General features: G+C 39.0%; 1 protein-coding gene across 2 annotated transcripts in view; it reads left to right on the forward strand.

Annotated features, from left to right (window-relative positions):
- Positions 1-15174, forward strand: part of PHEX (phosphate regulating endopeptidase X-linked) — a 232304-nt gene that overhangs the window by 194641 nt on the left and 22489 nt on the right. For both annotated transcript variants that reach the window (XM_040468742.1, XM_040468743.1), the window contains one exon: positions 13654-13708. In XM_040468742.1, coding sequence (XP_040324676.1) covers positions 13654-13708 — 55 coding nt within the window. The remainder of the gene's footprint in view (positions 1-13653; positions 13709-15174) is intronic.

Here is a 15174-nt window from a genome sequence, read left to right on the forward strand (position 1 = left end):
AGTTTTTAAGAGTCTCTTATGCTTTGGCTCTCTCCCACTCTAACCTCTTTTTTTTTTTTTCTTCCCCTCCCCCATGGGTTTCTGTTAAGTTTCTCAGGATCCACATAAGAGTGAAAACATATGGTATCTGTCTTTCTCTGTATGGCTTATTTCACTTAGCATCACATTCTCCAGTTCCATCCACGTTGCTACAAAAGGCCATATTTCATTTTTTCTCATTGCCACGTAGTATTCCATTGTGTATATAAACCACAATTTCTTTATCCATTCATCAGTTGATGGAAATTTAGGCTCTTTCCATAATTTGGCTATTGTTGAGAGTGCTGCTATAAACATTGGGGTACAAGTGCCCCTATACATCAGTACTCCTGTATCCCTTGGGTAAATTCCTAGCAGTGCTATTGCTGGGTCATAGGGTAGGTCTATTTTTAATTTTCTGAGGAACCTCCACACTGTTTTCTAGTTTTGCTTTTGTTTCCCTTCCCTCAGGAGACTGATCTAGAAAGAAGTTACTATGGCCAGTGTCAAAGAGGTTACTGCCTGTGTTTTCTAGGATTTTTATGGTTTCAGGTCTCACATTTAGGTCTTTGGTTTAGGGATATTGGCTCATCAGCTGGTTTTGGTATCAGGATAATGCTGGCCTTATAGAATGAATTTGGAAGTTTTCCTTCCACTTGTAATTTCTGGAATAGTTTGGGAAGAATAGGTATTAATTCTTCTTTAAATGTTTGGTAAAACTCACCTGTGAGGCCATCTGGTTTTGGGCTTTTGCTTGTTGGGAGATGATTATTATTATTATTATTATTATGGATTCAATTTGTTTGCTGGTTATTGGTCTGTCCAAATTTTATATTTCTTCCTGTTTCAGTTTTGGTAGTTTATATGTTTCTAAGAATTTATCCATTTTTTCTAGATTGTCCAATTTGTTTGCATAGAGTTTTTCATAATATTCTCTCATGATTGTATGTCTGTGGTATTGGTTATGATCTCTCCTCTCTCATTTGTGATTTTATTTATTTGAATCCTTTCTCTTTTTTTTTTTATTTTTTATTGATTTTTTTTTCAAAGAACCAGCTCCTGGTTACATTGATCTATTCTATTTTTTTTTTTTTTTTAGTTTCTGTGTCATTTATTTCTGCTCTGATCTGTATTATTTCCCTCCTTCTGCTGGTTTTAGGTTTTGTCTTTTGTTGTTTTTCGAGTTACTTTAGGTGTAAGGTTAGGTTGTTTATTTGAGATTTTCCTTGCTTCTTGAGGTCGGCCTGTATTACTACATAGTTTCCTCTTAGAACCTCTTTTGCTGCATCCCAAAGATTTTGGACCTTTGTGTTTTCATTTTCATTTGTTGCTATGTATTTTTAAATTTTTCTTATTTGATTGCCTGGTTGACCCATTCATTGTTTAGTAGCATATTGTTTAAACTCCATGTATTTGTGATCAGAAAAGAGGCATGGTATGACTTGGTTCTTCTTGAATTTGGTGAGGCTGGTTTTGTGGGCTAATATGTGATCTCTTCTGGAGAATGTACCATGTGCACTTTAAAAGAGTATGCATTCAGCTGTTTGAGGATGGAATGTTCTGAGCATATCTGTTAATTCCATCTGGTGCAGCGTGTCATTCAAAGTCATCGTTTCCTTGTTGATTTTCTGTTTAGATGATCTGTCCATTGTTGTAAGTGGGGTGTTAAAGTTCCCTACTATTATTGTATTATTATCGATTAGTTCCTTTATGTTTGTTAGTAACTGTTTTATGTATTTGGGTGCTCCTACGTTTGGTGCATATTTAGAATAGTTACATCTTCTTATTGGATTGTCCCCTTTATTATTAGATAGTATCTTTTTTTTTTTTTTTTTTTTTGTCTCTTGTTACAGTCTTTGTTTTAAACTCTATTCTGTCTGATATAAGTATTGCTACCCTGGCTTTCTTTTCACTTGCATTTGCATGATTAAAGCTTTTCCATCCCTTCATTTTCTTTTTAAATTTTTTTTTTCAACGTTTATTTATTTTTGGGACAGAGAGAGACAGAGCATGAACGGGGGAGGGGCAGAGAGAGAGGGAGACACAGAATTGGAAACAGGCTCCAGGCTCCGAGCCATCAGCCCAGAGCCCGATGCGGGGCTCGAACTCACGGACCGTGAGATCGTGACCTGGTTGAAGTCGGACGCTTAACCGACTGCGCCACCCAGGCGCCCCTCCATCCCTTCATTTTCAATGCACATGTGTCTTTAGGTCTGAAATGAGTTTTGTAGGTATCACATAGGTGGGTCTTGCTTTTTTATCCATTCCATCACCTTATGTCCTTTAATTGGAGCATGTAGTCCATTTACATTCAAAGTAATTATTGATAGATATGTATTTATTGCCATTTTATTGTTTTGCGGTTGTTTCTGAAGATTTTCTCTGATCCTTTCTTGTCTCTCTTGCATGTTTTTAAGCTAAGAAGTTTTAAAGTTTGTTTCACCCTTTAAGGATTTTGTTGAATACCTCTCAAACTTACATTTATCTACACATTTCAAAATTGAAACTAAATATGTACTCATCAAATACTGCTTTTCCTTCACTGAACATTGTAACATGATTTTTTTCCCCATTTACTCCTTGTAATTTTAAGTCATCATACATAGTATTCCACCAAATGAAAACACCTTGATTTCTTTAGTTAATTTTCTACTAATAGACACGTGGGCTGTTTGTTTCTCTATTTAAAAAAAAAAACTCTGGGGCGCCTGGGTGGCGCAATCGGTTAAGCGTCCGACTTCAACCAGGTCACGATCTCGCGGTCTGTGAGTTCGAGCCCCGCATCAGGCTCTGGGCTGATGGCTCAGAGCCTGGAGCCTGTTTCCAATTCTGTGTCTCCCTCTCTCTCTGCCCCTCCCCCGTTCATGCTCTGTCTCTCTCTGTCCCAAAAATAAATAAACGTTGAAAAAAAATTAAAAAAAAAACTCTGATAAGTTTTGGGTCTCTGTTTTTGAACAAATCTGAGTTTTTTTCTCTAGGGTAAATTCCTAGATGTGGAGGAATTACTGAGTCAAATGGTATGTCCAGTATAAGGGTTTTTAAATATAGCTTACCTGGCTTCTCTTGAGAAAAGTGGTACCAATTTATATTTCCATTAACAGTAGATGAGATGGTTTTCTTTTACTGAGTTATTCATTGTCAAGATGCTGTTGGAGGAGATGAAAGAAACTTTTTTTTTTTTTTTGTCGAATTGACCTAAAGGAAAATGTTAGTCATGTGTTAATTCTTTTCTTTAATGTTTATTTTTGAGAGAGAGAGAGAAATAAAGAGAGCACACACAAGTAGGGGAGGGTCAGAGAGAGGGAGACACAGTATCTGAAGCAGGCTCCAGGCTCCGAGCTGTTAGCACAGAGCCGGATGTGGGGCTTGAACCCACAAACTGTGAGATCATGACCTGAGCTGAAGTCAGATGCCTCACTGACTCAGCCACCCAGGTGCCTCAGTCATATTTTCATTCTTAAGACTATTATCTTAAACCCATATATGGATCAATGAACCCAGACAAGTATTTTCTGAGAACCTGCTGTTATTTCCAGGCCTGGGCTAAACATCACTGCCTTTAGTGTCAGTTTTGAATACCTAGGACAGCAATTGTGTGTATGAAATGACCTGTTGGAATAATAGTAGAATATGAGATAGTGAGCTTCATAGTGGGAGGAGATTTGTGTTTTCTCTGCCCACTGAACTATAGCAGTGGTTCCAAAAGTGTTGTCCCTGGATCATCAACCTCAGCATCACTTGTGATATATGAGCATCAACTGGTCCCACCTCTGACCTGTGGAATCAAACTCTGGGTTGTGGGACTAGCAATTTATATTTTAAGATTTTAACCATCAAATCTCTGCTAGATGCTGCAGTTTGAGATCTACTGAGCTATAAAAAAAATGCAGCAAATGCAAAAGAGGTCAGTTTGGTTGGGTAAAGGTAGGGGGACTAACTTGTCCTGCTTGCCTGGGACTGTCCCAATTTTATCACTGAAAGTTCCAGATGCCAGGAGCTCCCTCAGACCTGGGCAAACAGGGATGGTTGGTCACCCTGCTAAAAGAGAGGAGGTTCTCTTTGTTGCAGCCTAAAGGTAATTATGGCAGATAAAGAATAGAAGCACCATAAGAGGAAATTTCAAGATGGAGGACAGATTTTAGAAGCTTTCTGCTTGTCAGTTCTAGGCTGATAGATAAGGTGGCGGGAGGTTACCTGTAGGAAGCCAGCAGATGGCTAAGGCATCTTGCTGAATCCCTTGACATGTGTCACAGCTGTTAGCACTTGATACTTTCTGGAAAGGGGAAGGTTGGCATTCACCAAACTATTGCAAGATGCCAAATTGAAAAAAAAAGCCACTATTAATCTTAGCAGTGATGACAATGAAATCCCTTTACAGCACAAAATATAACCAGAAGTGCTTTGTAATTGCAGTAATTTCCATGTCCCAACTGACGGTCCCCTAGATTCTAGGAGAATGGTGTCCAGCTTATCTGATTATGAGAACTAATCCTGAATAAGATAGATAGAACACTCATTCCCTCTTAGAGTGGGCATTCATTCCAGATTTCCAAAGCAGTTGCAATTAAAACTATTTTTGTCCTTTGTGCAATGATAATTTGTTAGTCATGTAAAGTTTTACTTTTGAAAGTGTAGTCTGCAAAATTATGAGAAAAGTATCTAGTTGTATGTTACATGCACAGTATTGAGAAACAGTGAAGAGAGGAGAATGAGGCAGAAGGGCTTATTTATAGATATATATCATTTAAGTTAAATATAGGCAGTGCTTTATTTTTCCTAAGTCGAGAGTTCTGAATTTCTTGGTATATTAGAATTACCTGAGGTGCTTTTAAAAACATACTCATGTGCAGGGCTCCATCTGAGACTGTGGCTTGATGGCTGTGGGGTGGAGCTTTGGCAAGGGTCTATTTTTTACAAGATCTCCAAGGGATTCTCATGTACAGTTGCAGATGTGAATCCTTATCCTGACCTAAACGAGTACGTATCAACCAGCATGCACCAGAATAACCTGGGGGGCCTGCTGAAAACTCTGGACCCCGCTCCCGGAGTTCCTGATTCGACAGGTCTGGGGTCAGGCCCAATAATTTGTATCTCTAACAAGCGTCCTGTCCAGGTGAGGCTGATGCTGCTGGACCATGACCACATGTTGAGTGCCATTCTCCTAAACCATTCCTACTTCAAACCTCAAGTGATTTCACAAGCTGTATCTTTTACTCATTAATGTACACATGTGTATAGTTACCCCCCTGTCCCCAAAACACTTCTATGCATATTTACTGAATTTAGAACATATTTTCATTTAAAAATACACTTTCAAAGAGCTTTGGTTTGGTATCAGTTTGCCTTTTTAGATGTCGCAAAATAGAATTTTTTTTTTGGTTATATCCCTTTTCCTTCACTAGGTAGTAGGTTTTTTGAGGACATTTGTATGTTCAAAGCTTACTTTTGTGGCTTTGAACATTGTAGGTGCTTAGTAAATGTCAGTGGTCCATGACTATGTATAGAAATTGCATCATCATAACCCGGTAGTTTTTAGGATGGTATTTAAATATATTAACACCTCTAAAATTAGGGTTATAAGATATGTTCATTTAGTGGTAGAACTAGGAGCTTTTGCATAGAATAAGTAAAATAATCAAGTGAGCAGAAGTAACTACAAGTGAATCTCACCAAGAAGTATAATGTTGCTAAGATAGATCAGCACTAAGTTTGGAAATACGAGGATTAGTTCAGTAATATAAGCATACACTTAAGACTTTTGAAAATAACTGTCATAGCATGGAGTAAAGTCATGTTAATACATCAGTAAATCCATGCCAAAACTAAACATCCTATTATTTCACAAAACTAATAATATAATACATTGTATTGATGTAGCCAGCCCCTTAGCAAAAATATCACAGACACCCATAGTGAAAAGAAAGCAGACACAGACACACTCAATGGAAAATCCAAGTACATCGCTGGAGAAACCAGCAACAGCCAGCATGGAAATGGATTGAGTTAAACCGGCCAGTATGTACTTTGGCCTGCATGTTCTCCAGCGCACGGGATTCTCCTTTAGGATTCAGCCCCCCGAGTCACCCTTTTCTCAACTGAACTTCATCATTTGGCCCTGGATGTGCCATTTCTGCCCCAGAGGCTGCTGGAGGGATCCTAGCTGTACAAATTCACCAATAATTCGCTAATCCTTCAAAAGGGTCAAAAGAGAGATTGCATTCAAGAATGTACTCCCAAATTTAGTTGAATTTGAGTTGCTTTGCATTGTATTAGTGTATTTACAAAAGTTTGCTATAGAGGAAAGGAAGAAGCAGTCCATCTGAGCTTTGAAGTCTGGCAAGAGAAAGTTGGAGGCCTCCTATTTTGTTAAATCTGACCAAACATGGAAACAATAGGAAAAGATGTGAGTCTGATGACAGTTGTCTTAAAATAATCACCATTTGTAAGTGTTGATATAAAAAAAATCCCCCAAACTTACACATAACAGAAAACTTTGGAAAGTAATGCTTTCAAAATATTGGCTATATGGTTACTGTCTTGAATCATATGCTTTTATGAACATGGAACTTAACATGGCAATACATAAAAGCATGCAGATAATATAGGGAAAAGAGAATATATTCATTCAGTATTGTCAGGACTGAAGGACTCTGATCTAAACCAGTGTTTTGTCTGATTTCTCTTTTCAGCACATGACACAGCCATAGAAAGGGAGAATGTTTTCCTTTATTCCTTGGCAGTAGGGAGGGCTAAGAGTACACACGGGTGATGGAACTTGCAGGGAGCTGGGCAGGGCTTTTCATCTTGTTAAAATCTGCATTCTGGTTGAGAGTTTGTTGGGGGAAAAAAAGTGCTGACCAACTATGCTATTTCTGCCATAAATGCAAGAGGAAGGAACCAGCAAAGTCCTTAATCCAGAAGGAAAATGAAAAACAGAACTTGAATAATGGAACATGCCTTTGCTCTGGTATTGAGTATAGAAACTTCAAGAAGTAGCACACTGGTGGTACTAATAGTTAGCATGTAACGTTTTAGACTTTGGCTCACAGTATATACTCATAATTATAGGTAATGCTTAATTAACTCCAGTTAGACCTTCACGTTCCACAAGGTGCGGATTCCATTCACTCAATAGATAGTTACTGAGAGCTTATCACATGGCAGGTGGTGTTCTGGCTCTGGAGTGAAAGAATAGTGGAAATAAAAATCTCTTTTGTTACGGAGCATGCATTGTAGTTCGGGAAAAACACCATAATTTATGCAGAGTAAGTAAAATGTAGAGTATCACAGCTGATGGTATTACGGTGAGAGGTAAAGCAAGAAAGCGGATAGGATAACACCTCTCTCCTTTAAAAAGCACTAGGGAAGTCCTTGATGAGAAAGTGTCATTTGAGTAAATATCTGAAGCAAGCTGTGTAGATAGTAGTGGAAAGAAAGTTCCAGGATGGGGAGAGAGAAGTGGGAAGAAAGGGAGATTATTAATTTTGTTCATATCTCTTCATACAGTGTGAATTTGCTATCTCTAAGTATGTATTTGTTTTCTTGGGTCTGAGCTATGAGATAATGGGCTTCTTTTGTTTTCTTCTCTTTATTTGTCTCTACTAAAGAACCTAATTAGTGCAGTTTTCCAGTAATAAAATGGACATCAAAACCCAAACATGTCGAGGCATTTAAGTTTTCTTGGAAAGCTATAAATACAGTTAAAATATAACTTTATGACTTTAAAGGTCAATTAGTTGCTCCTGCTGGGGTTAGTTGCCACTGAAAGTGATGAGTTCTTTGGCAGTGCAGTTCTAAACAGAAGCACTCGAGGTTAGTCAGTATTTTCTGATGTGAGAGTTATGAGACACTCGAGCAAAAAAGAAAGGTTTGACCCAAGTAAGAAACCAAAAGCAGGATTTAGTGGTTTTCCTAGGTACAGATTTGAAAAAGAGAATTTTTTTCTAGCAAATAATGAGGTGATTACAACATATAGATAGGAATATTTTCTTTTGTCAGAGTTTATTTTTTTTATATTTTAAGAACATTTTCATTTTTAAAAGGCTACATTGAGCAATAAAATGAAATAAAAGTTATCTATACTTGCAAGAAAGGAATTACATGATCTCTATGTGCCGATGATATGATCTTATGAATAGAAATACAAAGGAATACATTAAAAAATTAGGACTATTAAATGTGTTCAGTAATTTGGTAAGATACAAGATCTTCATAGAAAAATCTATTATATTTCTATACAGTATCAATGAGTAAACCAGAAATGATGTTAAGAAATCAATTCAATCTATAATAGTCCCAAAAAGAATAAAATAGGAATAGAACTGAGAGTCCAGAAATAACCTTTACATTTATGATCAATTGATTTTCAAAGAGAGTGCGAAGTTTTGTCAGAATTTTAGTCTTTTGAATTACATAACTACAATTTGTATTTTTGCTTGAAATAGGAATAAAATTTGCTGGTGTTGACAAATGCAAGACCCAAATTACTACTGCGTAAGCTTAACTGTAAATAGATTTTGTCTAACCTTTAGAAGAGTTTTCTATAATATGCACATGTTTATTTCTAAAAGTTAATTTTCATTACACGAGTTGATTACCTTTGACTCGTTAATATTTAAAACATTACGTTCATGTCCAAAACTCCCTTAACCACGCACCACCCCAAGTCCTAGTTACCGTCAAGAAGCAGCCACTATGATCACTTTGATACATATTTCATAGACCTTTTCTGTGCATTTTAATATGGCACTTATTTAAAAAATTGAAATTATATTTATATATTTGTATCTGTGCCTTGCTTTCTTCCAACAACATGTATTGGAGACTTTTCCATGCTAGAATACTAAGACCTACCTCTTTATTTTCATTTGCTTCAAAGCATTCCATAATATATGTCATATTGAAGCCGTTTTTCTCCTGTTGGACATTTAGCTTGTTGCACACTTTTCTCAGTTACAGCAACGCAGCAGTGAACATATTTAGCCATGACCGCAAAGTGCACATGAGCCAGTGCTTGGGCAATGGTTGTTAAAGTGTGCCTCCCAGACCAGCAGCTTCAGCATCACAGGAGAACTTGGTAAAGATGCAAATTCTTAGCCTCCTCTCCTACTAACTCTGAAACTCTGAGGGTGGGGCCCAGCCATCTCTTTCAATAAGCCACCTATTTCATCTAGGTGATCCTGATGCATGATGAAACTTGAGAACCACTGGCAGGAATGTATATGTGTCCATATACACATAGATGCATACATGTACATATACATTAGTTCTATAATGTGACCTGTGTGTTCCTAAGCATTGCTGTGTTATGCAAGATTGTGCAATAAAAGCCACAGGCTTATGGGAGAAGTGGGGTTAGGGACACAACAATCAAAAACGTTGTCGGTGAGTCACCTGGGTGGCTCAGTCAGTTGAGTGTCCAACTCTGGATTTCTGCTCAGGTCATGATCCCAGGATTATGGGATCGAGCCTCACGTTGGGCTCTGCGCTGAGCATGCAGTGTGCTGAAGATTCTTTCTCTCCCTCTTCCTCTCTCACCCGCTCGCACGCGTATGGTCTCTAAAAATTAAATTACAAAATAAAAATAAAACATTATCGGTGACACAGGAAAACAAAAGCCAGGATCCTAATAAAAATGATAGCACAGACTAGAATTCAAATAAAAATTTGGAAGAAAAAAAGGATAGCACAGTCTTAAACATGTTGAGCAAATACATAACACTGCAGCACATACGGCATTTTTCCCCTGAAAAGACCTGAAGTTTGCTTGTGGAAGCGGGTGCTGGAGGGCTTCGCAATGTGTGAAGGAGGGTGATGTGAAGTTGGAAGGGAAATTTTAACACCAGGTGTGGGTGGCTGTGGCTTCTAACACACGCGGTGAACCGCGGTAACTGGTCCAGGTTGAGATGTGTGCGTTTTGTGTATTCCTGTGTGGTTTGGTTCATTTGATGAGTTTTTCTGCTTTCACTTAGCATTTCTTGAGCACGAAATTGCGCATAAGCAAACGTGAAATTGGAGTTACGCCCCAGTGTTTTGTCCCAATATATCAATGACCTTGGATCAAATTTGCCTTTTCAGTGTAAGTGTTATAGCAGAACTATATATAAATATATGTATATCTTTCACATAGAAGGGCCACATACACAACCGAATGCTGGTTTTCCACTTACTATTTCTTTCACTTAATAATATCTTTTAGATACTTTTTCCAATGTCAGCATGTAGTCACTCATATTTTTGAAAATGGCATTTACAGCCTTAGGAGATGACTAAACTGCTCATCAAAATGCTTGCAACAGTTGGCTCTCACACCAACATGCATCCCACACCCTGGCCAGGATTACCTGTTATCACACTTTTTGGTTTTTGCCGATCTGCTAGTTATACGTCTTTTTCCTTCTTCTCCCTCTCTCTCTCCTCTCATAGGTATATCTATATATGTTTGTATGTATGCATAATGTGTCTGGACGTGATATGTGTGTAGGCATATGTATATATACATACACACACGGACATTATGAGAAGTGCCTCCTGTAAATATACTGATAGAGAAAAGGAGCTTTGAAAGTGTAAAACAGGTAGTGAAGTGGTGCTGAGATGGGGAAAAAAGTAAATAAAATGGATTTGCAAAAGAAACAGAAAACAAAAGCCTATTAAAAAGGGAGAGAAGAGAAAAGCATTTTCTTTCTGTTTAATTATTTTTTACTTTTACCTTTGCTAACTACAACTTCCCACCTCATGAGATAAGATACGAGTTCGCTCTGTGCGGTTTTGATCTGTCGCTGGAGCCAGTCGACACCTCCAAAGCTGTAGCTTCCACTGTTAATCCGTTCACTTCAGTGAAGCAGCCCTGAGGGCAGCCCTGTTGGTCAGCATAGGGTCCCCTGTCCCCGACAAGCCGAGCGGACATCTGCTCAGAGGAGCATGATGGCCGTGGCCTGCTGGTCTGGGGCCCCTTGCAGCAAAAGCCGCAGAAATGGAGGCGCACGCAGGTGTCACATGTCAGATGTCTTCCTGTGAAGAGGTTGGCAGTGGACAGAATTGCTTCCAGCTGGGCACAGTACCAGGCAGGAAAGTCATAATGGTTTCCTAATTAGATCACATTGGTTTATGATCATTGTTCCTATTAGGAGATATCATTGCTTTAAAAAATTTTTTTTGAATGTTTATTTATTTTTGAGAGAAAGAGCAAGAGAGAGAAAGCGTGAGCAGGGGAGGGCCAGAAGGAGCTGGGGCGGGGAGGAAGACACAGAATCCAAGCAGGCTCCAGGCTCCGAGCTGTCAGCACAGAGCCCGATGCGGGGCTCGAACTCACGAGCTGTGAGATCATGACCTGAGGCGAAGTCGGACACTCAACAGACTGAGCCACCCAGGCACCCCATCGTTGCTTTTTGATGATTTACAGTGGGAGACGAGACTTTCAAATGAACACTGTGATTTGCATATATATGTAATATATATTTGCATATATATGTCCAACTCAGAATGACTTACTGAAAGTAATCACCAGAAAAGAGGGTGGGATATTCATGTAAAGATGCAAAAAGAAATGTAAGGAAATGTAAAAATTAGGAAGATTAATATGATGTCACCCCTTCAAAGTCAGATGCATTTTCCTTTATATGAAAGCTGCAGGAAGAGGGAGAACTGCTAGCTGGATCCATCTCTGTTTGGCAGTGAGGTTTTTGGACCTTCAAATCTCAAACTGATATTAAGAAAACAGAAAGAATAGTTAACATTTATAATAACAATTATAATGAGGTTAACATTTCACTTCTGAATTAAGAACTTGTTTTCTTGCCCTCACTTTGTGTAGTGTCCTTTCATGATGGGGAGGTAGACAGAATGTTGAGAGGGAGAGAGTGAAGAGAAAACATTGTATTTATTTATTTTTTTAATGTTTGTTTGAGAGAGAGCATGTGTGGGAGAGGGGCAGAAAGAGAGGGAGAGACAAAGAGAATCCCAAGCAGGCTCCATACTGTCAGCGCAGAGTCTGACACGGGGCTCAGTCCCATGAACCATGAGCTCATGACCTGATCAGAAATCAAGACTCAAATAAATGCTTAACCGGCTGAGCCACCCAGGTGCCCTGAAAACATTTTAACTCATAAAAGAGCTTTCGGTCTCAAAGGGGGACGAAAGCAGTGGCTCTGCAACAGCCAAGGACATTGCAGAAGGCAGAGCTCTCTCCCTCTCCATCTCGCTCTCTCCCTCTCCATCTCTCTCTCTCTCTCTCTCTCCCCCCTCCCTCCCCCTCTCCCTCTCCCCCCTCTCTCTACCTCCTTCCGTGTGTGTCTGTGTGTGTGTGTGTGTGTGTGTGTGTGTGTGTGTGTGTCTTTTGTTACTATTCTTTGCATTTCCGATAGTTACGACTTACAGGTGCAGCTCATAGCATCAGCCCAGGGTGATAAATTTAGTGGAGAGTTGGAATCGCAAAGCAAGGCATTTCTCACACTCATCTGCACAAAGCCAGATGCGTGGCTTGTACGACCCACTGCAAATTGAAAATATGGGGGCCCCTGTTCAGAAAGCTGGAAAAGAGGTGCTATTAAGGGTGCTCAAGTATGAAGCTTTATCCTGCATTCTGTGGCTTCTTTTTCTCTAGACTTGCCCTGGTTTATTTGCTATTCAATGCCATTGTAAGTTGTAAGAAAAATAAATGTTTTAAGTCATCAGCATATTTTTACTGTTCACCTTTATATTGTGCAATGCCCATTTTAAATGAAAATATAAGAGCTTTTAACTTGGATGTAGGATCACTAAAATTACGCAGTTTCTATTTTGCAGTTTATACATGCATAGGTATTCTGTTCTTGCCATAACAATGAAAATGCTGCACAAAACTGATCCCACCTGTTTTTATGTCATTTCTTAATACACATGGATTCTCCTAACACTCTCCACCTTCAGTTTACTCATGAGCAAGGAAGGACTAAAAAAGGAAAAGACACTATGGGTCGCCCTGTCTTTCCCTTTCCTTGTATGTCATTTTCAGTGTATGTGATTGGTTAATACAGGGAAGTAACAAAAGTAAGAAAGGATCTGATAGAGTTCCCTGGTCATTCATGTTTCTTAGAGTGCTGCTGCCTTTTTTTAAGCGATCAAAGCAAATCCTGGTTCCAATAGAAAGAGCCCTCTTGGGGCTGTCAGAGCTCCCATCTACTCAGTCCTGGATGTATTATGCTTACCTTGTACTCATTTTGAGTCTCACGGAATCCCCCCACATTGTGGGTCTACTGGGAGTTCCGTGCTCCTGGGAATCCTCAAGAATGCTGTGTGCAAATGGGGCCCACAGGTTGAGTGTCCATGTAGCTGGCCCTTCCTGTATCAGGGGAAGCTGCTGGACTGCCAGAAGCCTCCTGCACATGCTATGGAGGAACCCAGTTCACGGCAGGGTGGACAATGCCAATAGCGTATTCATGCAAAGTAGTTTCCTTGAAACTATTGTGATGCACTTGTTTCAAACTCTGTTGAATTCATATCATTTTAGAAACAGTGAATCTCTTGAGTGCTCCCAGCTTCATGAGGAGTACCTTTCAGATGGGCCTTTGAGACTTCCAGGCTGAAGCTTGAACCAAGTACTCATCGTCAAATCAATTTCTATATCTCTTAAAATTTTGTCTGTCTTTCTCCCAGGATTTCCAGCAGGAGAGCTGCAGAAGCCTTTTTTTTGGGGAACGGAATATCCTCGGTAGGTAAATTAATGAAAAAACCAGTTATTGACAAGTAAGGAGGAACATGCTGCTTTGGCTGAGAGTAGAATATAAAGTCACAAAAACAAAAACCAATGCCAGTGGTTGTTCAGCAATAGGAGAGCATGGAACCTGGTGTGGGTCAGTCGTACTTTCCTCATTTTAGGAATTTTTTTCCTGATTCTTTTTACCAGGGTGTGTGACTGGACAGCAAAGGCAGAGTCCACACAGGGGACTTTAACCTTTGTGCATTTATTCACTCATGCATTGACTTATAGGACAAATATGTGGACCTCAAAGGATTGTTGGGATTTGAGTTGATGGTGATGGGTCTAAAACCATGGAAGAAATGGAAGAAATAATGTGAGAAAAGAAAAGTACCTATAGAAAGCAAAGATTTTGTTTGGTTGGTCCAATTAGTATACAAAGGGAAATAGTGGAAAGGGCATCTACAAAAGAAGGTTGATGTTTTATATTGGAAAGCTCTAAGTGCCAGGTAAGGAGCCGTCATTAATGAGCAATAGAAAATATTGAAGTTTTTGAACAGTAAAGATTATCAAATTTGTCTTTAAAAATAAAACCTTGGTAGTTATACAATAGGCCAAAAACTGATACTTTCTGAAGTTAGAGATATTGAAGGTCATTAAGATCAACAGATGGTAATTCACAATTTACATATAGTGAGAAGTCTGATAATATTCATTGTTGGTAATATTACCACTTTTATTATGTGCCTTTCTTTGTTCTGGTGGTTTAATACACAGAAAATTTAGTCTTGATTGTAGACATTTAGTGTTTTCTGTCTTGGTTTGAATAAATGACAATTTAAATATTATTTGTAGGTTAAAAACATAGGGGATCACATACATATAAAAATAAGAGAAATATGGTAGCAATGTTTTGATTTGTGCTTCCTCAAAAGCAGATCCTGTGACAAGGATTTGAGTTCAAGGAGTTGTTATGGGAGGTGACACCAGGAAACAGTGGCGGAGGAGTGGAGAAGTGAGACAGGGTGGGAAGGAAGCCAATAATGAATGTTTTAGGAGTTTACTGTGGCTGCCATATTTTTCCCAAACTTACTGGCTTATAGTTCTGTAGGTCAGAAGTCCAACCCTGGTCCCACTGGGCTAAACAACAGGTGTTGGCAGGGCTGTATTCCTTTCTGGAAGCTCTAGGGAACAATCTTTTTTCTTGCCTTTTCTAGCTTTTAGAGTCAGCCCACATTCCTTGGCTCATGGCCCCTTCCTCTGTCTTCCAAACTAGCAGAGTTGCATTTCTGTGACTGTTGATTCATATTCACATCTCTTTCTGACTCTCCTCTTCTGCCTTCTCCTCTACTTTGAAGGACCCTTGTGATTATATTGGCTGCTCCCAGATAATCTAGGACACTCTACATATTTTTCACTCAGCTGATTAGCAACCTTAATTCCCCTTTGCTACATAATAACATATTCATGACTTCTGG

The sequence above is a fragment of the Herpailurus yagouaroundi genome, unplaced genomic scaffold, assembly GCF_014898765.1.
Source record: "Herpailurus yagouaroundi ecotype Mexico unplaced genomic scaffold, PumYag 67793, whole genome shotgun sequence".
NCBI lineage: Eukaryota > Metazoa > Chordata > Mammalia > Carnivora > Felidae > Herpailurus > Herpailurus yagouaroundi.